The sequence below is a fragment of the Oncorhynchus gorbuscha genome, linkage group LG16, assembly GCF_021184085.1.
Source record: "Oncorhynchus gorbuscha isolate QuinsamMale2020 ecotype Even-year linkage group LG16, OgorEven_v1.0, whole genome shotgun sequence".
Lineage (NCBI taxonomy): Eukaryota > Metazoa > Chordata > Actinopteri > Salmoniformes > Salmonidae > Oncorhynchus > Oncorhynchus gorbuscha.
Genome location: NC_060188.1, coordinates 35740496 through 35766713, shown reverse-complemented (window position 1 = coordinate 35766713; position 26218 = coordinate 35740496). Strand labels below are relative to the sequence as shown.

Genomic DNA, 26218 nt, shown 5'->3' with positions numbered 1-26218 from the left:
ACAAAAGCTGGTGCACGATATCTAAGGAAGTCTCAAGGTAGAGTATCTCATGATAAGCTGTAGACCACACTATCTACCTAGAGAGTTTTCGTCTGTATTTTTTGTAGCTGTCTAAATTACCACCACAGACCGATGCTGGCACTAAGACTGCACTCAATGAGCTGTATACCGCCATAAGAAAACAGGAAAACGCTCATCCAGAGGCGGCGCTCCTAGTGGCTGGGGACTTTAATGCAGGGAAACTTAAATCTGTTTTACCAAATTTCCACCAGCATGTTAAATGTGCAACCAGAGGAAAAAAACTCTAGACCACCTTTACTTCACACACAGAGAGGCGTACAAATCTCTCCCTCGCCCTTCATTTGACAAATCTGACCATAATTCTATCCTAAGTGCATCGATGACGTCGTCCCCACAGTGAATGTACGTACATATCTCAACCAGAAGCCATGGATTACAGGCAACATCCGCATCGAGCTAAAGGCTAGAGCTGTCGCTTTCAAGAAGTGGGAGACTAATCCGGCCGCTTATAATAAATCCCGCTATGCCCTGAGACAAACCATCAAACAAGCAAAGTATCAAGGTAACCTGCCTAAATGATTACTGCCCCGTGGCACTCACGTCAGTAGCCATGAAGTGCTTTGAATGGCTGGTCATGGCTCACATCAACAGCATCCTCCCGGTTACCCTAGACCCACTCCAATTCGTATACAGCCCTAACAGATCCACAGCTGACGCAATCTCAGTCACACTCCACACTGCCCTTTCCCTCCTGGACAAAAGGAACACCTATGTGAGAATGTTATTCCTTGACAGCTCAGCTTTCAACACCATAGTGCCCTCAAAGCTCATCAATAAGCTAAGGACCCTGGGAGTAAACACCTCCCTCTCTAACTGGATCCTGGATTTCCTGACAGGCCGCCCCCCAGGTGGTAAGGATAGGTAACAACACATCCGCAACGTTGATCCTCAACATGGGGGCCCCTCAGGGGTGCGTGCTCTGTCCCCTCCTGTACTCCCTGTTCCCTCATGACTTTACGGCCAGGCCTGACTCCAACACCATCATTAAGTTTGACGATGACACGAGGGGTAGGCCTGATCAACAACAAGACTGACCTTCTCCCTATAGGCTGAAACCTGGCCATGTGGTGCCAGGACAACAACCTCTCCCTCAACATGATCAAGACAAAGGAGATGATTGTGGATGACAGGAAAAGGAGAACCGAGCATGCCCCCATTCTCATCGACGGGGCTGTAGAGGAGCACCTTGAGAGCTTCAAGTTCCTTGATGCCTGAAAAACTAACATGGTCCAAGCACACCAGGAGAGTCGTGAAGAGGGTACGACAAAACCTATTCCCTCTCAGGAGACTGAAAATATTTGGCATGGGTCCTCAGATCCTCAAAAGGTTCTACAGCTGCACCATTGACAGCATCCTGACTTGTTGCGTGACTGTCTGATATGGCTACTGCTCGGCCTCTGACCGTAAGACACTACAGAGGGTTGTGCGTACGGCCCAGTACATCTGTGGGGCCAAGCTTCCTGCCATCCAGGACCTCTATACCAGGCGGTGTCAGAGGAAGGCCCTAAAAATTGTCAAAGGCTCCAGCCACCCGAGTCATAGACTGTTCTCTCTGCTACCGCATGACAAGTGGTACTGGAGCGCCAAGTCTAGGTCCAAGAGGCTTCTAAACAGATTCTACCCCAAGCCATAAGACTCCTGAACATCTAAAAAAATGGCTACCCAGACGTTTTACATTGTCCCCCTATCTTTTACACTGCTACAGTACTCTCTGTTATTATCTATGCATAGCCACTTTAATAACTCTGCCTACATGTAAATATTTCCTCAATTACCTCAACTAACCGATGCCCCCACACATCGACTCTGTACCGGTACTCCCTGTATATAACCTTTTCAATTGTTATTTTACTGCTGCTCTTTAATTATTTGTTACTTTTAATTTCCTATTATTTTTTAAACTGCATTGTTGGTTATGGCTTGTAAGTAAGCATTTCACTGTAAGGTGAAATTATAATACCTGTTATATTCAGAGCATGTGACAAATACATTTTTATTTGATGTGATTTAATGCATGTCCATTGAATCAGAACGACAGCTGGCTAGCTAGCTAGGTGTACACCTTCTCATTGAACATCTCATTCCATATTCATGGGCATTAAAGGTCACCCCTTTGCTGCTAAAACAGCCTCCACTCTTCTGGGAAGGCTTTCCACTAGATGTTGCAACATTGCTGCTGGGACCTGCTTCCATTCAGCCACAAGAGCATTAGTGAAGTTTTGCACTGATGTTGGGCGTTTAGGCCTGACTCGCAGTTGGCGTTCCAATTCATCCCAAAGGTGTTCGATGGGGTTGAGGTCAGGGCTATGTGCAGGCCAGTCAAGTTCTTCCACACCGATCTCGACAAATTATTTCTGTATGGATCTCGCTTTGTGCATGGGGGCATTGTCATGCTGAAACAGGAACGGGCCTTCCCCAAACTGTTGCCACAAATTTGGAAGCACAGAATCGTCTAGAATGTAATTGTATGCTGTAATACTAATTAGCTAGCTAGCTAATGAACCAATTTTAGCTGTCTGGCAGCTAACATGTTCTTGATGTGTTCAATAACTTTAGCTAAATAGTAATTACATATTACAGCTAACATCACATTTTGATAACATGCACCAAGTGTAGAACAACTTTGCGACAGACGAGTAGGTAGCCAGTTTCCTGCGTCACATGTGGACATGTGGCGGACTGACTAATCGGATTGCAGAAGTGCTGACAAAAGTGGGCATAGCTAGGATCTATTGTCCATCCGATCAGAGACACTGTGCTCACAACATCTATCTCCTAAATAGCGTCGTTGGTGTATTTTTTTCAAATCTTTGAACAAATTGCGCAATATATGCTGTTTTTACCAAGTGCGACTCATCAAACAGACTATAACAAGAATGTAAGCCAACTTTCAACAACCTTTTAGATAAGAAAATATCTGCTTACCATTCTGTCATGTCAACCATCCATCTAAATAAAATAATTCCATGTGTTCTCCTTTTGTCTTTATATGTGTCTTCACACATAGCTTAGTCCATGAAATGGGGGTAATCCCGGGCCCAGTTTCCTAATGGGAATTGAAACTTGTGCAACTTCAGTTGAAGTTTTATGTCCATATATATAAATTGCAAAAAAGTTCAAATGATTGAGTGACAGGTTAGTGCAAAATATGTTTATCTGCTGCACTGTGTCAGCACAATGGACAGAGCGTGCCGTGGTGTGTTTAAGGGAGCTATGGAAAGCCACTGAGGCGGTTATTCATGACTCCTTTGGGTTGTCATAAAAAGCAAAAAAGAAAAGGCTAAGTGAACAACGTGATATGACTCCGCCTGTAATATTTGCCACTGCCACAATGGATATCAGAAATTGGCTTCGCCAAAGTAACCAAACAAAAGCGAAAGTAAAGGGAGACAACTGGCTACTGTGTCAGTGGTTGTTAAATGTTATGACAGCGTTGTGACATTCCTCTCTGACATCGAATGCATGCAATCGTGCAAAACAGAAGTAAGACTCAAGGCTACAGGGATACTGAAGGCGGTGACTGACCCCGGCTTTAAGTTTACAGCCACCATAGTGCACAGAATCCTCAAGTCTTCTCGATTCTGTAAACAAATGACTCCAGGCAAAAGCAACAGATCTTTACACTGGAGTCAGTGGTGGACAGGTCAGCAAGACAGATGAGAAGAGACTGAGTGTAAAAGACTGTTCTTGGATGCTGTCATTAGTGAAGTGTCAGGACAATTTTTTATTTTACTAGGCAAGTCAGTTAAGAACAAATTCTTATTTTCAATGCCAGCCTAGGAACAGTGGGTTAACTGCCTGTTCAGGGGCAGAATGACAGATTTGTATCTTGTCAGCTTGGGATTTGAACTTGCAACCTTCCAGTTCCTAGTTCAACACTCTAACCACTAGGCTACCCTGCCACCCCAGTGGAATTCAGCTAACTCAAACAGCCAAGTGGTGGAGACCCTGTGTGCCCTTGACCCAGAGAGCCGTGACTTTCTAGATGTGAAAATGGTGAAACATTTGGTGGTGTTGGGTTCTGAGAATATGAAATGTTACTTACTCATGTCACTGATGAGGTTGAGGGTCTTCACCAATAGTTGAAGTTTACATAGTGGGTGCAACTAAGCATGGAATGTGTTGAGTTCAGGGAAGCAATTACATGTGGCAGGCATTGATAAGGGGAGACGGGTGGAGATATTAGAAACTAACAATGTCACTGAGGGAGAGAGGCTAATGTATAACGTTTACATTATGTTAGGATATGTTATTGTTAGCCATCAGGGATCCTCTGGGAGGAGAAGAGACACAGTCTGGTATCAATAACCATGACAGACTTGAGTTGGGGAGGAGTGAGCACTTTTGGGGTGGAGGTCTGGTCCTTCTGTAGCTCAGTTGGTAGAGCATGGCGCTTGTAACGCCAGGGTAGTGGGTTCGATTCCCGGGACCACACATACGTAGAATGTATGCACCCATGACTTTAAGTCGCTTTGGATAAAAGCGTCTGCTAAATGGCATATATTATTATTATTATTATTATATTATGTGAGGAAGAACATGTATAACTAAGGTTCTGTCTAGCAACAGGGATGCATTGGCTGTTCGGTTGTGGAGGAGGAGACAGCCTAGGAGAAAGGGTTAAATATCAGTGCTTCTGTGAAATGTTTTTTTGTCTGAATTGCAGCTGTAACGACCCTTTGGGAAGAATTAAACTTGGTTAAGCTTCTCTAGTGTCCCTGAGTTATTCAATCTGAAAAATAAGAACCTAACAGTGGAAACTGAGTTTAGTTTTTTGCACACTGAAATCGCCCACTCCTGGTCAAATGAGGACAAGTGGACCCCACTTGATATCCTGAAACGATTCTCTGGGCCTCTCTCCACTATGCCGACCGTGCTTACTGCACTGACACGTGGATGACCATTGGGGAGTCCACAACTACATGCGAGAACTAATTTTACACTTTGACAACCGTGTTCAGTCAGAACAGAAGAAGCATGCTATACCCGAGGAAAGCTCATCTAATCAAACTGGCATTTGAGAGGGATCTTACAAGAATATTTTGGAGAGAATGGAATAATCAATGTTTCATGAGCTGAAATAAAAAATCCTCGAATTTTGTGCACAAATGTGTTTACATCCCTGTTAGTGAGTATTTCTCATTTACCAAGATAATCAATCCACATGACAGGTGTGGCATATCAAGAAGCTGATTAAACAGAATGATCCTTTACCCAGGAGAACCGTCTGCTGGTTACAATAAAAGTTCAATCTAAAATGTGCAGTTGTGTCACACAATAAAATGCTCAAATTTTGAGGGAGCACGCAACTGACATGCTGACTGCAGGAATGTCCACCAGAGCCGTTGCCAGATAATTTAATGTTAATTTATCAACCATAAGCCTCCTCCAATGTCATTTTAGTGAATTTGGCAGTACGTTCAACCGGCCTCACAACCGCAGACTACGTGTAACCATGAAAGCCCAGGACCTCCATTTCCGGCTTCTTCACCTGTGGTATCGTCTGGGACCTGCCACCCAGACATGAAGCCCTTTTCTGGGAAAAACATATTTGATTGGCTGGGCCTGGCTCTCCAGTGAGTTAGCCCTCAAGTGGTTGGACCTGCCCAGTCATGTGAAATCCATAGATTAGGGCCGAATTTATTAATTTCAATTGACTGATTTCCTTATATGAACTGTAACTTAATAAAATCATTAGTTGTTGCATGTTACGTTTATATTTTTGTTCAGTATAGATCCATGGAGAGTTATCGCGAGTCACAAAGAAAACAGGAGCTGCCTCCACTATTCCACCACCATTTCAACATAATCAAATCACCTATGGCTAGTCTAATACAGTGACAATTAAAAGATACCAAAAAATGATTTGGTGGCTGTCCATTGTACTGATTTCTCTCTGTGTGTGTGTGTGTGTGTGTGTGTGTGTGTGTGTGTGTGTGTGTGTGTGTGTGTGTGTGTGTGTGTGTGTGTGTGTGTGTGTGTGTGTGTGTGTGTGTGTGTGTGTGTGTGTGTGTGTGTGTACCTGCAAGTAGAGAAAACATTAATGCAATCCTCTTTCATGTTGCCGAAACAGTCTATAACTCTGTCATATAGGACACACTTTTAGTTTTTGTTGTCCTAGGCTACCTGGCTATAATGCTTGCATGCTAGCCTAACTTCCTTTTATGGGCAACGATGAACCCGGCCACCTAGTTAACATTAGCATACTACAAATAGCTACATTTTGAACTTCCATCCTCTCAGGCCAGGGGCACAATGTATGAACTTATAGTTGGATCAGAATCTCTATAATAATCATTGGCAAGTACGGAGAATTAAGTAAAACCACAAGTTCAAATCTCCATCCATTGCTATTATAGGAAAGGGGCCATTTTAGGTAGATAGCTAGCTACAGGACAAGGACACAACGAGATGTAACAATTCAAGTTTTTTTCGTTCAATGACGTTTGGCTTCTGATGTGATTGGTCTGAAGCCAAATCCAAACTGGCTTTCGTTGACACTTTTTTGTGGTGCGCCAGGATGATTCACGACTGACCTCACTCAGTTTTTCAAGAATTCTGATTGGCTATTATTTAAACAATAGAGATACATTTAGCCTTTGAGAAGTGAAGGAAATGTATGAATCACAGAGACAAAAGATACGTTATTTGGTATGTTTTTTTTTCTCCATTTTTTCTTGGTAAATTTTTGGGGAATACAACATGAATACATGCGACTGGCATCAAGGAGGCTGAAGCTCTTCTGAAAAGGTGGAGAAATAGTCTAGCTGGTTGGTTGTCAAAATCTTAGTGGTGTAGCCAGTGGTGCCATTTCAGCAAAAACCTAGGGTATGGAATGGCAAAATGACTTCCTTAGCCACCAGCCTAAATTTCCAACGACCTTGCTTTAGTGTAGGGCTCTGTCCATGTTTCTGGAGATTTTGCGCCAACCTGTCACTTCTTGATCAAAAGCACTCAATGGTCTCACTCAATGACACCCCTGGGTAAAGCTAGTTTCATCATAGAAATAGATACATTTTATTACGGTTTTCTTGGTAGCCTATTGGTTTCCGTGGTTGTAAATAGAACTGTACATATTGGAAACGTGTTTATGGCAGGCTGGTATTGCTTAATTGATTATGTGGGTAGAATTGTACCCAGAGAAGTGTATTGTGCCATATCACAACGTGTTGCTGTACTCGTGAGCGCCATTATTTTCCAGGTTTGAAGCGGGCCTATATGCCTATTTATTAGGCAAGACAGCTGAGCATGGCTGCATCTCAATGTAGTAGGCTGCAGTTTATGTTTTAGTTATTTGGATCTCCATTCAACTTTTTGTTTATTGTGTTTACTGTTAATGTAACTAGCCTAAATGTAGATTGTGTCCTGCCTTTATCAAGCTGATATTTAGTTTACTGTTAATGTAACTAGCCTAAATGTAGATTGTGTCCTGCCTTTATCAAGCTGATATTTAGTTTACTGTTAATGTAACTAGCCTAAATGTAGATTGTGTCCTGCCTTTATCAAGCTGATATTTAGTTTACTGTTAATGTAACTAGCCTAAATGTAGATTGTGTCCTGCCTTTATCAAGCTGATATTTAGTTTACTGTTAATGTAACTAGCCTAAATGTAGATTGTGTCCTGCCTTTATCAAGCTGATATTTAGTTTACTGTTAATGTAACTAGCCTAAATGTAGATTGTGTCCTGCCTTTATCAAGCTGATATTTAGTTTACTGTTAATGTAACTAGCCTAAATGTAGATTGTATCCTGCCTTTATCAAGCTGATATTTAGTTTACTGTTAATGTAACTAGCCTAAATGTAGATTGTATCCTGCCTTTATCAATCTGATATTTAGTTTACTGTTAATGTAACTATCCTAAATGTAGATTGTGTCCTGCCTTTATCAATCTGATATTTAGTTTACTGTTAATGTAACTATCCTAAATGTAGATTGTGTCCTGCCTTTATCAATCTGATATTTAGTTTACTGTTAATGTAACTAGCCTAAATGTAGATTGTGTCCTGCCTTTATCAATCTGATATTTAGTTTACTAGGCCTACCTGGTATCGCTGTTTTGTTCTGTTCCTATTCATTTGTTCGCATTCACAGTTGTGTCGTTATTCTAAGACAAACTGATATTCAGTGTTTTTGTTTGCATTCATGAATAGCTAGGCTACTACTTTCCGCACTTAGTTTGAATTATTTTGGTAAGACAAGTGTGTGTATGGCTGCATTCACAAAGGCTGTTTGTTATAGGGGAATTCACCTATCTTCATTACCAAAACAGCATTGCTTTACTGCGTAGGGCGCGGTTTATTGTGCTGATACAGTGCAGCGGATATAGGCTACAGATTTTGCCCAGCCTGTCCCTTCAAAAGCACTCAATCTATGGTCTCGGAGTCTCTGCATTTGAACTTTATGTTTATTGTGGTATAGCGTGATAGTATAGCGTGAAATAAGCAGAATTCAATACACAGTGCCTTCGGAAAGTATTCAGATCCCTTGACTTTTTCCACATTTTGGTAGTTTACAGCCTTATTCTAAAATTGAATTAAATAGGACATTTCCATAAGTATTCAGAACATTTACTCAGTACTTTGTTGAACCACCTTTGGCAGCAATTGCAGCCTTGAGTCTTCTTGGGTATGACGCTAAAAGCTTGGCACACCTGTATTTGGGGAGTTTCTTCCATTCTACTCTGCAGATCCTCTCTAGAACTGTTAGTTTGGATGGGGAGCATTGCTGTACAGCTATTTTCAGGTCTCCTCAGAGATGTTCGATCTGGTTCAAGTCCGGGCTCTGGTTGGGCCACTCAAGAACATTCAGAAACTTGTCCCGAAGCCACTCCTGCATTGTCTTGGCTGTGTGCTTAGGGTCGCTGTCCTGTTGGAAGGTAAACCTGTTGGAAGGTAAACCTTTGACCCAGGCTGAGGTCCTGAGCGCTCTGGAGCAGGTTTTCATCAAGGACCACTCTGTGCTTTGCTCCGTTTATCTTTTCCTGACTAGTCTCCCAGTCCCTGCAGCTGAAAAACATCCCCACAGCATGATGCTGCTGCCGCCACCATTCTCATCTGTAGGGATGGTGCCAGGTTCCCTCTAGATGTGACTGACACTTTGTATTCAGGCCAAAGAGTTCACACTTGGTTTCATCAGACCAGAGAATCTTGTTTCTCATGGTCTGAGTGTGTTTAGGTGCCTTTTGGCAAACTCCAAGTGGGCTTTCATGTGCCTTTTACTGAGGATTGGCTTCCGTCTGGCTACTCTACCATTAAGGCCTGATTGGTAGAGTGCTGCAGAGTTGGTTGTCCTTCTGGAAGGAAGGTTCTTCCATCTCCAGAGAGGAACTCTAGAACTTGGTCATAGTGGCCATTGGGTTCTTGGTCACCACCCTGACCAAGGCCCTTCTTCCCCGACTGCTCAGTTTGGCTGGGAAGCCAGCTCTAGGAAGAGTCTTGGTGGTTCCAGTTCTTCCATTTAAGAATTATGTAGGCCACTGTGTTCTTGGGGACCTTCAATGCTGCAGAAATGTTTTGGTTACCATTCTTCAGATCTGTGCCTCGACACAATCCTGTCTCGAAGCTCTACAGACAATTTCTTAGAACTCATGGCTTGGTTTTTAATCTGACATGCACTGTCAACTGTGGGACCTTATATAGACAGGTCGTATTGCCTTTCCAAATCATGTCCAATCAATTGAATTTACAACAGGTGGACTCCAATCTAGTTGTAGAAACAGCTCAAGGATGATCAACGGAAACAGGATGCACCTGAGCTCAATTTCGAGAACCTGTTTTCGTTATTATGGGGTATTGTGTATAGATTGCTGAGTTTAAAAAAACAAACATTTTAGAATAAAGCTGTAACAAAATGTTGAATAAGTCAAGGGGTCTGAATACTTTCCGAAGTCACTGTATATGCCATATCTCACAACCGATTGGGGTTACCCGAAGAAAAAAATCATGTTCACTGTGATAGTATGTGTATTTTTTCATAGATCTGTGTTATTCCACCAAGTTATATCTAGAGCATTGTAGTGCTGCAGTGAGGCAGAGGGGCGCAGCTGGGACATAGCTCTACTTAGCTCTAATAGAGTGAGACAGCTGTGCACTGTGATAGCCAGTCCAAAACTGAGTCAGAGGTTTAGGTACTTTGACAAATCTCAGAAATGTGCGGTTCCCCTTTAATCTACCAATGAATCATCAATCTACCAATCATCATCAGCACCTTCCACCACTTGTCTTATAAAGAGATTGTGTTTGTAAGTCTTATTGGGATAGTTTTCCACGCAAGTGCGACACACATCGACCATTGATTTGAAGGTTGTAGTCTTTCTTCTTCTCGGTGAAGCCATTAGCCAGCTATATATGGCTAGATAACTGTGTCCTTTGCTAGTTAGCTAGCTGGAAGGTAGGGCAGATAGTTTTTTTCTCTTTGAGGCCAGTGGGAATCGGTGAATTCGAAACCACTCAATTGCCCCTACCAACTCACTCAGAGGGTCTTCCGTTGTCACGTGTTGCTGACCAAACTCAAAGGGTGACTTCCAGAGGGTGGTGAGAGGACCAATAAACCCATCAACTTCAGGATTTTCCACTTTTAAATAGTAAAACAAGCATGAAAATCGAATTATCGAGTTGAATTACTACATCCATTGAATTACTCAAATAATTGTAGCTGTTCACAAAGATGATGATTCGGAATTGTTGTATTTTACTTCCCTATTGGAATTGTCTTTTTGGGCCCAACTTAAATTAAACTGCAACACCAAAGCTGGCTTGTAGGTACAGTCGAAAGCATGCTTCGAGACCGGAACCCTGGGGCCAATGGGCCTCCTGTTGCCAGGCCACTTCACAGAAGATTTTTTTTTCCTGTCAGACCCAGTATTCGAACTCAACACAGGTCTGCCAAATAAATGCAACCCAGGTCTGGTGGTCATTGATCTAAATTGGCACACTGGGCGAGTACATGCAGTGTACTATATGGGTGTCTGGTGGTGTCTTGCCTGCTTGTGGATGCTGAGCACCTGGTTCTCCCTCTGGCACTGTAGCAGGGCCTGTCTCTCGGCCTCCAGGGCCTGATTCTGCTGGGCGCACTCCAGACATTTCTGGGAGTACTGGCCCGACAACACCTCCAGCTCCCTGTGCAGAGACCGCAGCTCAACCCTGGACGATGGGGCAAAGGGGAAAGTCGGCAGTTATACAAAGGTGCATGTACTTTGCATTGAAACAAACATGTAACACTCACACACACACACACAGTGCAGGCATGCACACACACACTTTCAAAAAGCCAGGTGCATGAATACAAAAAACACCCAGATGAGAAAGGGACATACAGTCTCAGTCAAACGTTTGGACACACCTACTCATTCCAGGGTTTTTCTTTATTTTTACTATTTTCTACAATGTAGAATAATAATGAAGACATCAAAACGATTAAATAACACAAATGGAATCACGTAGTAACCAAAAACAATCTAATTTATATTTGAGATTCTTCAAAGTATTCACCCTTTGCCTTGATGACAGCTTTTGCACACACTCATATACACTGTGGCAGTGTCCGAATAACCATATGTGCGTTCTAAATAGTAGGCATTTTGGGTATGCAAACAAATAAAGTTTTATAGTATGTTAAATTTGGAAAATGTAGTGCTTTAAATGCCAGGATGTCATACTCATTTCAGCTTCTCGTCTAGTAGAATTCACTGTACACTATTAAGGAAGAGAATTGTCTTTAGAAACGTGTGTTTGACAACAGCTGATAATCAGCTGAGGAGACACACTGTACCAAAATTCATGAATGGTGGGAATCAACGCAATTGTGCATTAGATGATGGATTCTCAGTAGGATGAGCCTAGTATGATGATATTTGTTGCTTGCTGTATTTGTTTTGAGTAAACACTGCGTTCTAGTATGCAATTTAAGTAAGTAGTAGGCAAGCCAGATTTATTTTACACACACATAGTCACTCACTCATACTGGGAGGGAAGGTCCGTGATGTCAGAGCTCCCTCCACTCTGACTCCTTTCCAGCTCCTCCCGATGAGCATTCCTGATTGCCTCGATCGCTACACACAGGCCACAAACACAGGAAGTGAACAGACATGTTGCCACATGCTGCCCCCCCCCCATCCCACTTCAAGGGGCATGTTCAGCAGGACACAACGATGTGAAACATTCAGATGGAAATATGCTAAGTGGAACAAACATGCCACTCTAAGGAATCATGTTGACTCTATTCATTTGAATCATTAACTTTCAACCATGTTTGGCTACAGAACATGGGACAGATGTTTTACCTGCGACAGTGGCGGCTGTCTCCTCCTCCAGTAGGCAGTCTCTCTCCTGCAGGAGCGTGGCCACCTCCCTCTGGTGCTGCCGTTGCAGATCCCCCACCAGCTTCTGGTGTACCTCCTCCATGGCAGTGAAGCCACGCTCACAGGAAACCTGCAGGGTATGAATTTCACACTTACATGTGTATAGTTTTTAACACCTGCTTTTATGGAGTATTTGGTATGATGTTGGTACTGATGTATATCAAAGCATTAGCATTTACAGTGCCTTCAGAAAGTATTCAGACCCCTTGACTTTTTCCAGATTGTGTTACATTACAGCCTTATTCTAAAAGTGATTAAATATTTTTTTTAAATATCCGCCATCTACACACAATACCCCATAATGACAAAAGGGAAAACAGGTTTGTAGAAATTGCTAATTTATTACAAATAAAAAACAGAAATACCTTGATTACATACGTTTTCAGACCCTTTGCTATGAGACTCGAAATTGAGCACAGGTGAATCCTGTTTCCATAGATCATCTTTGAGATGTTTCTCCAACTTGATTAGAGTCCACCTGTGGTAAATTCAATTGATTGGACATGATTTGGAAATGCACATACCTGTCTATATAAGGTCCCACAGTTGTCAAAGCAATAACCAAGCCATGAGGTCAAAGGAATTGTCCATAGAGCTCCGAGACAGGATTGTGTTGAAGGACATATCTGGGGAAGGTTATCAAAAAATGTCTGCAGCATTGAAGGTCCCCAAGAACAGTGGCCTCCATCATTCTTAAATAGAAGGACCACCAAGATTCTTCCCAGAGCTGGCTGCCCAGCCAAACTGAGCAATCAGGGGAGAAGGGCCAGGGAGGTGACCAAGAACCCGGTTGTCACTCTGGAGCTCTGTCAGAGAACCTTCTAGAAGGACAACCATCTCTGCAGCATGCCACCAATCAGGCCATTATGGTAGAGTGGCCAGACGGAAGCCACTTCTCAGTAAAAGACAAACATACATAAAGGCTCTCAGACCATGAGAAACAAAATTCTCTGGTCTGATGAAACCAAGATTGAACCCTTTGGCCTGAATGCCAAGCGTCACGTCTGGATGAAAGCCGGCATCATCCCTACGGTGAAGCATTGTGTTGGCAGCATCATGCTGTGGGGATGTTTTTCAGCAGCAGGGACTGGGAGACTAGTCAGGACTGAGGGAAAGATGAACACAGCAAAGTACAGAGATCCTTGATGAAAACCTGCTCCAGAGTGCTCAGGACCTCAGACTGGGGTGGACGTTCACCTTCCAACAGGACAACTACCATAAGCACATAGCCAAGACAACGCAGGAGTGGCTTCGGGACAAGTCTCTGAATGTACTTGAGTGGCCCAGCAAGAGCCCGGACTTGAACCCGATTGAACATCTCTGGAGAGACGTGAAAATAGCTGTGCAGTAACGCTACCCATCCAACCTGACAGAGTTTGAGACTATCTGCAAATAAAAATGGAAGAAACTCCCCTAATACAGGTGTGCCAAGCTTGTAGCGTCATACCCAAGAAGACTCAATGCTGAAATCACTGCCGAAGTACTTCAACAAAGTACTCAGTAAAGGGTCTGAATACTTATGTAAATGTCATATTTCAGTTTAAATTTTTAATACATTTGCAAAAATTCTAAAAAACAGTTTTTGATTTGTTGTTATGGGGTATTGTGTGTAGATTGATGAGGGGAAAAACTATTTAATACATTTTAGAATAATGCTATAATGTAACACAATGTGGACAAAGTCATAGGTATGAATACTTTCCAAAGGCACTGTACATAAGTCAATGTGTTTGTGTAAATGTATTGGGTATTTGAGTGGGGTTGTGTTGTACCTTGATGTTTTCAAGGTCTCTCTGATAAGCTTCCTTCATGGCAACTTCATCCCCTTCCAGATTCCGTCTCCCCGCCTCATCTTTCATGGTGTTTACCTGCGTCTCAAGCACATGGATTCGTTTCTTCATTGTTTCCATAGACACCATGTCTATTTTGCAGGCTCCATCCAGATTAAGTTTATCTGCAGGCAGGGTGGAATCCAAGGTGAAGTCTGGGTAGAAGGTGGCTTTTTCGGGAGTAGTGTTAGGGGTGGTCTGTGATGAGCGGGACTCTTGTTGTGCAACTGTTGCAGCACAGGTAGACTGAGCATGGTGGCTGTGCAGACGTATCATTTCCTCCTCGTGGATCTTCTGGAGCTCCTGCATCTTCCCTTGGAACTCCTCCTCCAGCTTCTGTACTTGCTCCTCGTGGTGATCCTCGATGCTCTCGATATCAGCTAGGAGTACACCCACCTTACGCCGGGTCTCGCTCTCTGCTGTGGCCCTCCCTTGCTCCACCTGCTCCAGCTTCTCCTTGAGGGCCTGGCTGTCCTCCTGCAGTCGTGACAGGGCGAGGCTAAAAGTGCGGCGGTCCTTGCTGAGCATGGCCTCTTGCTCCTGACACAGCGCCACTAGGCTGTCGAATGCCCCCTTGCACTGCTGCAGTTCCTGTTCGTGATCCAGCTGCAGGCGGCATGCCACGTAGGTCACCTGGGACTGGACCAGCACCTCCGGCCAGTACAGGGTCAAGTCCAGGGTTGCAACAGAGTCCGGGTCATCCAACCAGCGTCTACCTTTCGCCGCACTACTCTCCCCCTTTGAGCCACTGCTGCTGGGGATCTCCTGACAGAGTTGGTGCAAGACCTTGGCCCTTTTCCTCAGCTGGACTGCAAGTCTTTCTGTCCAGTCGTGTTGTTTCTCTGTCTTGTCCCCACTCCAGACTGATTGGATCCTCTCCAGCAGGATGTTTGTGAGGCCTTTGGACTTCAACTGGACCTGTTCCTCATAAGGAGCCAGCTCTGGAGGACTGACATCAGCCAGACCCCTGGCCTTACCAGAGCTCAGATTGTTATCCCCAGCGCCACCACACTGTTCCTCTGACTGAGAGCTACGCCATAGCTGCTCCCTGGTCGGGTTGTCAGAGTGCAGTTCTTCTTGTATCGGCTCTCCCTGGTAGCGATGCTGTAAGTGTAAGGTTAGAGAGATGTAAGCTAACTCTGCTCTGGTACAGACCCTGCCAATGGCGCTCTCCTCCGACTCAGTGTCGCCACCTAGTGGTTCCCTACAATCCATTCCGAGGGCCATCCTTTTCAAAAGCACGTCAGCATACATGTGTGCCGAGTCACCTTCTTCTCCACCAAGGAGGGCTTCATTCTGGCAAAATAATGTATCTTGGCTCTGCATTGCCGACGCCATCTTCTCCAACGTAGACGCTTCCAGGGCTAAAGCTCTACCCAATGTTTTCATTCCAGCTTCCTCTCCTTCGGGGCATGACATTGGAGCATACGTGCCTGTGCTCATTTGCTCAACCTTGTCCTCTGATAGTGTCTTGTCATCAATCAAGTCTTCCTCCTCCCTCTGAGCTCGGTGGCACTCGTGCCATTGCTCATCGGCAATTATTCCTCCTTGCCTGAGGCAGGCGGCAGCAGTGACCAGCTGCATCTCCAGGGCACCGAGCTCGGCTTCTAGGTCAGGGTTGCTACCTTCACCAGGGTTCCTCCTCAGCAGGGCTTGGATCCTCTCTCTGCAGGCCTGCACACTGGCCAGGGCCGCCTGACACTGCCCACCCAGCACCCTGGTTCGGCCCTCTGTTTCCAGGGCGAAGCGCCTGCTCTGCTTGGCCTGGTTGTGAAGAAAGAGGCTAAGCCGCTGGGTAGCGGCCCGGCTCTGGGTGAGCTGGGAGAGGACGTGGGGGTCGGTGGCTGCACTGCTGCACCACTGACCTTGTGGCTCCTCCAGCCTCTGGGTGATGTCTCTCAATTTCTCCTCTGTCACATACAGCTTGGTCTCCAGGACCTGGATCACTGACATGAACCTGTCCGGATCATCTCCAGCCGTAACGATGTACTGGTAGGCCGGGTCGACAGAACATGAGCCAGGTCCGGAGTGGCTTATGGCAGGGACGCTGTTGCTATTTGTCTGTCCTCCGTCTGTATTGTAGGAGTGGTGGATGATCTGGGTTTCCCGTGAATTCAGACCGCTGGATTTGATATTCAGTCTGTTGTCAGTCACTTTGAAGAGAGGAAGAGAGGAACAACAGGTGCATGCTTCCTTCACCTCACTCAGTTTCAGCTCCGTCTCTTCCAGGCTGCTCCCAAGGGCAGCCATCTTAACCAAGGCTTCACTCAGCTCCCGCTCCTTCCTGTCCAGCAGCCTCTTGTAGTCCTCCATGGCATCACTGGCTGCCACCTCCCTCTCCTGCGCCTGTCCCAGGGCCCGCTGTAGCTCCTCTGAAACACTCTCGTAGGAGTGCTCCAGGTTGTAGTAGTCAGTTTCCTCCGTCTGTAGGCGTCTCTGCAGCTGAAGCACCTCCCCGTCTGCCTCGGCCAGCTGGTTCTGCAGGTCTTGGCAGCGTCTCTCCAGCTGCTCCCCCTCCCCCTGTAGCCTCCCTATAGCCGCCAGCGTGCGGGCCAACTCCTCCTGCAGCTGCTGCTGAGCCTCCGCCACCTCTCCTTCCCTGGCCCACGGCTGACCCTGCCCCTTCCACAATGTCTCCGCTTGCTGCTCAGCCTTTTGCAGCTGCTCCTGCAGGTCCTGAGAACGGCGCTCCGCCTGGGCCAGGTTGGCCCCCAGGCTTCTGCGTTCCCTGTCCTGGCTCTCCTGCAGGAGGCCCAGGTGCTTCTGCAGGCGCACCTCCTTCTCGGCCTGTGCCTCCTCTTTTGCTCTCATCTGGGATGACACCTCTTGTAGTCGCTGGCGCAAACACTCCAACTCCTGCAGGTGTTCGTGCTCCCCCTCCTCCCGCTGCTTCCGAGCGCTCTGACGCTCCTGCTGCAGCTCTGAGCGTGCCAAGGCTGCAGCCTCCCCTGCGCTTAACGCCCGCGCCTGCAAGGCGATGAACTCGGCCCTCCGCTGTAGTTCAGCCTCACGCGCCTCCTCCTGGCTCCTCCTCTGGGACTCCAGCTCGAAGCGCAGGTCCTGGTTCAGCTTCTGAAGACGCTGCCACGCGCATGACTGTGCGGAGGAGGACTGGTTGAAAGATGTGGGTAGGCCATTCTAAAAGAGATTGATGGGAGATTTGGTTCCATTGTTACGGGGAAGCTAAACCAAGCGTACCTTAAGTATTATAAAGTACTTGACTTATGTATTTGACCCAATTCAGCTACAGGTATGGTCTGACCTGTAGTAGGCGGTTCTCCCTGGAGCGTTCCCTCTCCTGCTGCAGCTGTTGCTGCAGACTGATGTTCACCTGCTGGAGTCTGGACAACTCTCTCTGGGTCTGCTCCAGCTGAGGGCACACACACAGAAACATGCTCAAACCCACACACACACACACAGAGAGAAACACACACATGCCTGAAGACACACAAATGCATCCTCAAACACACACATACATACACTCACAAACAAGCCACAGTAACTTAAATCACACTCCTAACACATCGTTACACACACATACTCTAGCTCACCTCTTCAGCCTGCTGTTCATAGGACTGCTGCACCGTCTCTTCTTTGGTTTCGTCAGAGTTATTGATGGGAACCCACCTCTCCTCTCTCAGCAGTGTGGAAGCCACTTGCTGCTCTATCACCACCTCCACCCGTACACCGGCAGTGCCATCACAAGGGGTGGGGCTTGGAGTGTTGCCAAAGCCATCACCAAGGGCAACGCTAGGGACATCACTAGGGGTGTGGCCCGTGACATCGTCATCACCACAACCAATGGGCAGCTCTGGTATAGAAGAGGTGGAGCTGTTGTCCACCTCAGAAATTGTCCTTTTTTCAAAAACCTTATTTTGAGCATGAACTAGTGTTGTGGGTGTTTTGGTCCCAGCAACACTTCTTTCCTCTAGGGGTGTGGCCGTGAATGGAGCCTGGGGTAGCATGGTTGGACCTGCCCCCCTTTGTAGCACCTCTGCCTCTTGTGAAGCTACAGTGTCCCTGAGGCACTGAGAAGAGTACGAGGAGGAGCAGGCGTTAGAGGCAACCAGAGAGGAGGCAGAGGAGACTGGTGATGGGCTGCCGCCGTCAGCGTTGTCCCATCCTACCACAGGACGCGACTGTCCACTGGGCTCCGCCTCCTTCTCTACTCCCTGGTGGTGCTGATGGCGGCTAAAATCAGCCCAGTCAAAGGTTTTGTAGCGTCCCTCCCGGCGACGCTCGCGGACACTACGGTTCTTCCTCTGATCTGGATCCACATCTTCCTCTGCAGAGCGTGTCTCCATAGGGCCTAGCGCTGGTGGCTCCTTCTGCTGTGGAAGAGAACTGGAGGACAGAAGAGAAGGCAAAGGCATGGTCAACTGTTGTCAAATGACAACATAACAGTTTACGTAGTAAGCTTTCTCATCACCTAGCCACGACAAAGGGACCAAGTCAACTGTTACAATCTACATAGGGTATGCCAGAACTACTTTACATTTACATTTTAGTCATTTAGCAGATGCTCTTAACCCTAATTTCTCCTGTAAATGCTCTGGATAATTGCCTTGCTCAATGGCACAGACAGATTTTTCACCTATTCGGCTCAGGGATTCAAACCAATGCTCTTAACCGCAAGGCTATCTGCCACCCAAAATACTTTCAAATACTTGAACTGTGGGTTGATTTTGTTTTCTAGGCACAATGGAAACAATGGAATGTCCAAGTGCAAACTCCAAACTGAGTCAAGTAAACACATCAAACTCTACATATTTTACGTAATGTATTTGACCCAGGTCTGGTGTGTGTACACAGATACAGAAATACAGGTAACACTTTACTTGACACCCAGCGTCATAACATGTTATGACACAGTCATAACGAACAGGCCTTTCTAATTGACCTGGCCTGGGTATCCTGGAATGACATCCCGTCAGTAGAGGATGCCTGTTTATTCTTTAAAAGTGCCTTCCTCACCATCTTAAACAAGCATGCTCCATTAAAAAAATGTTGAACTAGGAATAGATATAGCCTTGGTACACTCCAGACCTGTCTGCCCTTGACCAGCACAAAAACATCCTGTGGCATTCTGCATTAGCATCGAATATCCCCCGTGATATGCAACTTTTTAGGGAAATTAGGAACCAATATACACAGGCAGTTAGGAAAGCTAAAAGGCTAGCTATTTCAAACAGAAATTTGCATCCTGTAGTACAAATTCAAAAAAGTTCTGAGACATTGTAAAGTCCATGGAGAATAAGAGCACCTCCTTCCAGCTGCCCAATGCACTGAGGCTAAGAAACACTGTCATCACCGATTTAAATCCACAAAAATTGAGAATTTCAATAAGCATTTTTCTACGGCTGGCCATGCTTTCCACCTGGCCCTTTACAACTGACCCCTACCCCGGTCAACAGCTCTGCGCTCCCCACAGCAACTTGCCCAAACCTCCCCCACTTCTCCTTCACCCAAATCCAGATAGCTGATGTTCTGAAAGAACTACAAAATCTGGACCTCTACAAATCAGCCGGGCTAGACAATCTGGACCCTCTCTTTCTAAAATTATCTGACGAAATTATTGCAACCCCTATTACTAGCCTGTTAAACCTCTCTTTCGTATCGTTTGAGATTCCCATAGATTGGAAAGCTGCCGCGGTCATCCCCCTCTTCAAAGGGGGAGGCACTCTAGACCTTAACTGCTACAGACCTATATCTATTCTGCCCTGCCTTTCTAAAGTCTTTAAAAGCCAAGTTAACAAACAGATTACCGACCATTTCGAATCTCACCCTACCTTCTCTGCTATGCAATCTGGTTTCAGAGCTGGTCATGGGTGCACGTCAGCCACGCTCAAGGTCCTAAACGATATCAAAACCGCCATCGATAAAAGGCATTACTGTGCAGCCGTATTCATCGACCTGGCTAAGGCTTTCGACTCTGTCAATCACAACATTCTTATTGGCAGACTCAACAGCCTTGGTTTCTCAAATGACTGCCTCACTTGGTTCACCAACTACTTCTGGTTAGACTGTAAACTCTCCTTCCAGACTCACATTAAACATCTCCAATCCAAAATTAAATCTAGAATAGGCTTCCTATTTTGCAACAAAGCATTCTTCACTCATGCTGCCAAACATACCCTCGTAAAACTGGCCATCCTACCGATCCTCGACTTCGGCGATGTCATTTACAAAATAGCCTCCAACACTCTACTCAACTAATTAGATGCAGTCTATCACAGTCCCATCCGTTTTGTCACCAAAGCCCCATATACTACCCACAACTGCGACCTGTATGATCTTGTTGGCTGGCCCTCGCTTCATACTCGTCGCCAAACCCACTGGCTCCAGGTCATCTACCAGTCTCTGCTAGGTAAAGCCCCACCTTATCTCAGCTCCCTGGTCACCATAGCAGCACCCACTTGTAGCACTCACTCCAGCAGGTACAGTACCTTGCGAATGTATTCGGCCCCCTTGAACTTTGCGACCTTTTGCCACATTTCAGGCTTCAAACGTAAAGATATAAAACTGTATTTTTTTGGTGAAGAATCAACAACAAGTGGGACACAATCATGAAGTGGAACAACATTTATTGGATATTTCAAACTTTAACAAATCAAAAACTGAAAAATTGGGTGTGCAAAATTATTCAGCCCCTTTACTTTCAGTGCAGCAAACTCTCTCCAGAAGTTCAGTGAGGATCTCTGAATGATCCAATGTTGACCAAAAATGACTAATGATGATAAATACAATCCACCTCTGTGTAATCAAGTCTCCGTATAAATGCACTGTGATAGTCTCAGAAGTCCATTAAAAGCGCAGCAGAGAGCATCATGAAGAACAAGGAACACACCAGGCAGGTCTGAGATACTGTTGTGAAGAAGTTTAAAGCCGGATTTGGATACAAAAAGATTTCCCAAGCTTTAAACATCCCAAGGAGCACTGTGCAAGCGATAATATTGAAATGGAAGGAGTATCAGACCACTGCAAATCTACCAAGACCTGGCCGTCCCTCTAAACTTTCAGCTCATACAAGGAGAAGACTGATCAGAGATGCAGACAAGAGGCCCATGATCACTCTGGATGAACTGCAGAGATCTACAGCTGAGGTGGAAGACTCTGTCCATAGGACAACAATCAGTCGTATATTGCACAAATCTGGCCTTTATGGAAGAGTGGCAAGAAGAAAGCCATTTCTTAAAGATATCCATAAAAAGTGTTGTTTAAAGTTTGCCACAAGCCACCTGTGTAATGATCTTCGTCTGTTGTTTGTAGAAAGTCAGACCGAAATGCAGCGTGTAGGTTACTCATGACTTTTAATGAAGCTAATAAGGTACATGAAATAACGGAAGAAGAAAACAACAAACGAATGAAACTAATACAGCCTATCTGGTGACTAACACTAAGACAGGTACATTCACCCACGAAATACAACGCGCACTCAAGCTACCTAAATACGGTTCCCAATCCGAGACAACTAGAATCAGCTGACTCCAATTAGGAATCGCCTCAGGCAGCCAAGCCTAACTAGACACACCCCTAATAATACACACTCCCAATTAATACAAAACCTAATACGAAAATACAACATATAAACCCATGTCACACCCTGGCCTACCCAAACATATAACAAAAACACAAGATACAATGACCAAGGCGTGACAGAACCCCCCCCCCTAAGGTGCGGACTCCGGGACGCACCTCAAGAGCATAGGGAGGGTCCGGGTGGGTGTCTGTCCATGGTCGCGGTTCTGGCTCGGGACGTGGACCCCACTCCATTAATGTCCTAGTTCCTCCCCTTCGCGTCCTAGGATAATCCACCTTCTCCGCCGACCATGGCCTAATAGTCCTCACCCTGATCCCCACATAACTGAGGGGCAGCTCGGGACCGTGGGGCAGCTCGGGACCGAGGGGCAGCTCGGGACCGAGGGGCAGCTCGGGACAGATGGGCAGCTCGGGACAGAGGGGCAGCTCGGGACAGAGGGGCAGCTCGGGACAGAGGGGCAACTCGGGACAGAGGGGCAGCTCGGGACCGAGGGGCAGCTCGGGACAGAGGGGCAGCTCGGGACAGAGGGGCAGCTCGGGACAGAGGGGCAACTCGGGACAGAGGGGCAACTCGGGACAGAGGGGCAACTCGGGACAGAGGGGCAACTGGGGATAGAGGGGCAACTCGGGATAGAGGGGCAACTCGGGACAGCGGGGCAGCCCGGGACAGAGGGGCAGCCCGGGACAGAGGGGCAGCCCGGGACCGAAGCAGCCCGGTAATGAGGGGAAGCCCGGTACTGAGGGGAAGCCCGGTACTGAGGGGAAGCCCGGTACTGAGGGGAAGCTCGGTACTGAGAGGAAGCTCGGTACTGAGAGGAAGCTCGGTTTTGAAAGGGAGCCCAGTACAGAGAGGGAGCCTAGTACTGAGAGGAAGCTCAGGCAGGTAGTAGGCTCCGGTAAATCCTGGCTGGCTGGTGGACCTGGATGATTAAGGTTGTCTGGCCGATCTAGAAGATCTTGGCAGACTGGCACTTCTGGCGGATCCTGGCAGACTGGCACTTCTGGTGGATCCTGGCAGACTGGTGACGCTGGGCCGACAGGAGACTCCGGCAGCACAGGAGAGGAGAAAGGCTCTGGCTGAGCTGAACAGGCGGGAGACTCCAACAGTGCAGGAGAGGAGAAAAGCTCTGGCTGCGCTGAACAGGCGAGGCGCACTGGACGCGCTGGGCCGACTGGTAGCACTGGTGGCGCTGGACAGACAGGAGACTCCGGCAGCGCCGGAGAGGAGAAAGGCTCTGGCTGCGCTAAACAGGCTGGAGACTCCGATAGCACAGGAGGGGAGAAAAGCACTGGCTGTGCTGAACAGGCGATGCGCACTGGACGCGCTGGGCCGACTGGTAGCACTGGTGGCGCTGGACAGACAGGAGACTCCGGCAGCGCCGGAGAGGAGAAAAGCACTGGCTGCGCTGAACAGGCGAGGCGCACTGGAGGCCTGGTGCGTGGTGCTGGAACTGGTGGTACTGGCGCGAGGACACGCACAGGAAGCCTGGTGCGGGGAGCTGCTACCGGAGGACTGGTGTGTAGAGGTGGCTCTGGATAGACCGGACCGTGCAGGCGCACTGGAGCTCTTGAGCACCGAGCCTGCCCAAGCTTACCTGGCTCGATACCCACTCTAGCCCGGCCAATAGGAAGGGCTGGTATGAGTCGCAGCTGGCTCTGCACCCGCACTGGAAACACCGTGCGCTCCATAGCATAACACGGTGCCTGCCCGGTCTCTCTAGCCCAACGGTGAGCACAGGGAGTATGCGCAGGTTTCCTACCTGGCATAACTATTCTCCCTTCTAGCTCCCCACCAATAATTTTTTTGGGCTGTTTTTCCGGTTTCCAACCGCGTCGTCGTGCTGCCTCCTCATACATACGCCTCTCCGCTTTAGCTGCCTCTATTTCCTCCTTGGGACGGCGATATTCTCCCGGCTGCTCCCAGGGTCCTTGACCGTCTAATTCCTCCTCCCATGTCCAAATCTCCAAATGATGCATTCTCTCCCATTGCAACTGCTCTTCACGATTAACAGGGAGAGTAGGCTCAGGTCTGTTTCCTGACTCAGCCACTCTCTCTCTGCGCTTTCCCCTGTTACCTTCAGTTTTTGCTCTGTATAGCAATGCTTTCCTTCTCGATTCCATACGTGTATAGCCCTCTTCGCATTGCTGCAGGGAATCCCAGGCGGGCTCCTGCACTCGCCCTGGGTCGGCTGCCCACCTCTCGATTTCTTCCCACGTCGTATAATCCTTGCTTCTGTTGTCCATAACGTCCACCTTCAGATCCTGCCAGTTCACACGCTGCTCGGTCTGTGAATCGTGGTGGGTGATTCTGTAATGATCTTCGTCTGTTGTTTGTAGAAAGTCAGACCAAAATGCAGCGTGTAGGTTACTCATGACTTTTAATGAAGCTAATACGGTACATGAAATAACGGAAGAAGAAAACAACAAACGAATGAAACTAATACAGCCTATCTGGTGACTAACACTAAGACAGGTACAATCACCCACGAAATACAACGCGCACTCAAGCTACCTAAATACGGTTCCCAATCCGAGACAACTAGAATCAGCTGACTCCAATTAGGAATCGCCTCAGGCAGCCAAGCCTAACTAGACACACCCCTAATAATACACACTCCCAATTAATACAAACCCTAATACGAAAATACAACATATAAACCCATGTCACACCCTGGCCTACCCAAACATATAACAAAAACACAAGATACAATGACCAAGGCGTGACAACCTGGGAGACACACCAAACATGTGGAAGAAGGTGCTCTGGTCAGATGAAACCAAAATTGAACTTTTTGGCAACAATGCAAAATGTTACGTTTGGCGTAAAATCAACACAGCTCATCACCCTGAACACACCATCCCCACTGTCAAACATGGTGGTGGCAGCATGCCTGTTTTTCTTCAGCGGGGACAGGGAAGATGGTTAAAATTGATGGGAAGATGGATGGAGCCAAATACAGGACCATTCTGGAAGAAAACCTGATGGAGTCTACAGAAGACCTGAGACTGGGACAGAGATTTGTCTTCCAACAAGACAATGATCCAAAACATAAAGCAAAATCTAACACATATCCAGGTGTTAGAATGGCCAAGTCAAAGTCCAGACCTGAATCCAATCGAGAATCTGTGGAAAGAACTGAAAACTGCTGTTCACAAATGCTCTCCATCCAACCTCACTGAGCTCGAGCTGTTTTGCAAGGAGGAATGGGAAAAAAATTCAGTCTCTCGATGTGCAAAACTGATAGAGACATACCCCAAGCGACTTACAGCTGTAATCGCAGCAAAAGGTGGCGCTACAAAGTATTAACTTAAGGGGGCTGAATAATTTTGCACGCCCAATTTTTCAGTTTTTGATTTGTTAAAAAAGTTTGAAATATCCAATAAATGTCGTTTCACTTCATGATTGTGTCCCACTTGTTGTTGATTCTTCACAAAAAAAATCCAGTTTTAGATCTTTATGTTTGAAGCCTGAAATGTGGCAAAAGGTCGCAAAGTTCAAGGGGGCCGAATACTTTCGCAAGGCACTGTATATCTCACTGGTCACCCCCAAATCCAATTCTTCCTTTGGCCGCCTCTCCTTCCAGTTCTCTGCTGCCAATGACTGGAACGAACTGCAAAAATCACTGAAGCTGGAGACTCTTACCTCCCTCACTAACTTTAAGCACCAGCTGTCAGAGCAGTGATCACTGCACCTGTACATAGCTCATCTATAAATAGCCCATCCAATCTACCTCATCCCCATACTGTATTTATTTATTTATCTTGCTCCTTTGCACCCCAGTATCTCAACTTGCACATTCATCTTCTGCACATCCTACAATTCCAGTGTTTATTTCCTATATTTTAATTACTTTGCCACCATGGCCTATTTATTGCCTTTACCTCTCTCATCCTACCTCATTTGCACATGCTGTATATAGATTTTTCTACTGTATTATTGATTATATGTTTGTTTATTCCATGTCTTGTTGTATGTGTCAAACTGCTTTGCTTTCGCAGTTGCAAATGAGAACTTGTTCTCAACTAGCCTACCTGGTTAAATAAAGGTGAAATAAAATAACAATAAAAACTACAACAACAACAAGGATTTAATCATTTTTGGGTAGGAATAGATGTGGGTTTTGACACTCTTATGTAGGTGTCATAATCAGCCATAAAATAACACAATATATGTCACAACAGGTGTAAATATGTGGGTCATGACAGTGTTATGACCATATAATGAAAGGTTATGACAGGTTTAGTCAGCTGTTATCACATTATGACATGGTTTTGACAGTGTTATAATGTGTTATGACACTGGGTGTCAAGTAAAGTGTTACTCAAATACATCTAAAGGTCAAGGGTCACGAGGCCCAAGGATTCAACCTGGCTCTGAGAGTGGATAGTTCCAGCAGCCGCAGGTTTTT

The 26218-nt window shown here is 46.3% G+C and overlaps 1 protein-coding gene across 6 annotated transcripts in view; it reads right to left on the bottom strand.

Moving 5' to 3' along the window:
* The window catches only part of LOC124000900 (plectin-like), an 86467-nt gene that overhangs the window by 31625 nt on the left and 28624 nt on the right, over positions 1 to 26218 (bottom strand). For all 6 annotated transcript variants that reach the window (XM_046307578.1, XM_046307579.1, XM_046307580.1 and 3 more), the window contains 6 exons: positions 17822 to 18614; positions 17533 to 17640; positions 14214 to 17408; positions 12364 to 12511; positions 12039 to 12132; positions 11065 to 11224 (listed from right to left, as the gene is read on the bottom strand). In XM_046307578.1, the coding sequence (XP_046163534.1) occupies positions 11065 to 11224; positions 12039 to 12132; positions 12364 to 12511; positions 14214 to 17408; positions 17533 to 17640; positions 17822 to 18614 (4498 nt within the window). The remainder of the gene's footprint in view (positions 1 to 11064; positions 11225 to 12038; positions 12133 to 12363; positions 12512 to 14213; positions 17409 to 17532; positions 17641 to 17821; positions 18615 to 26218) is intronic.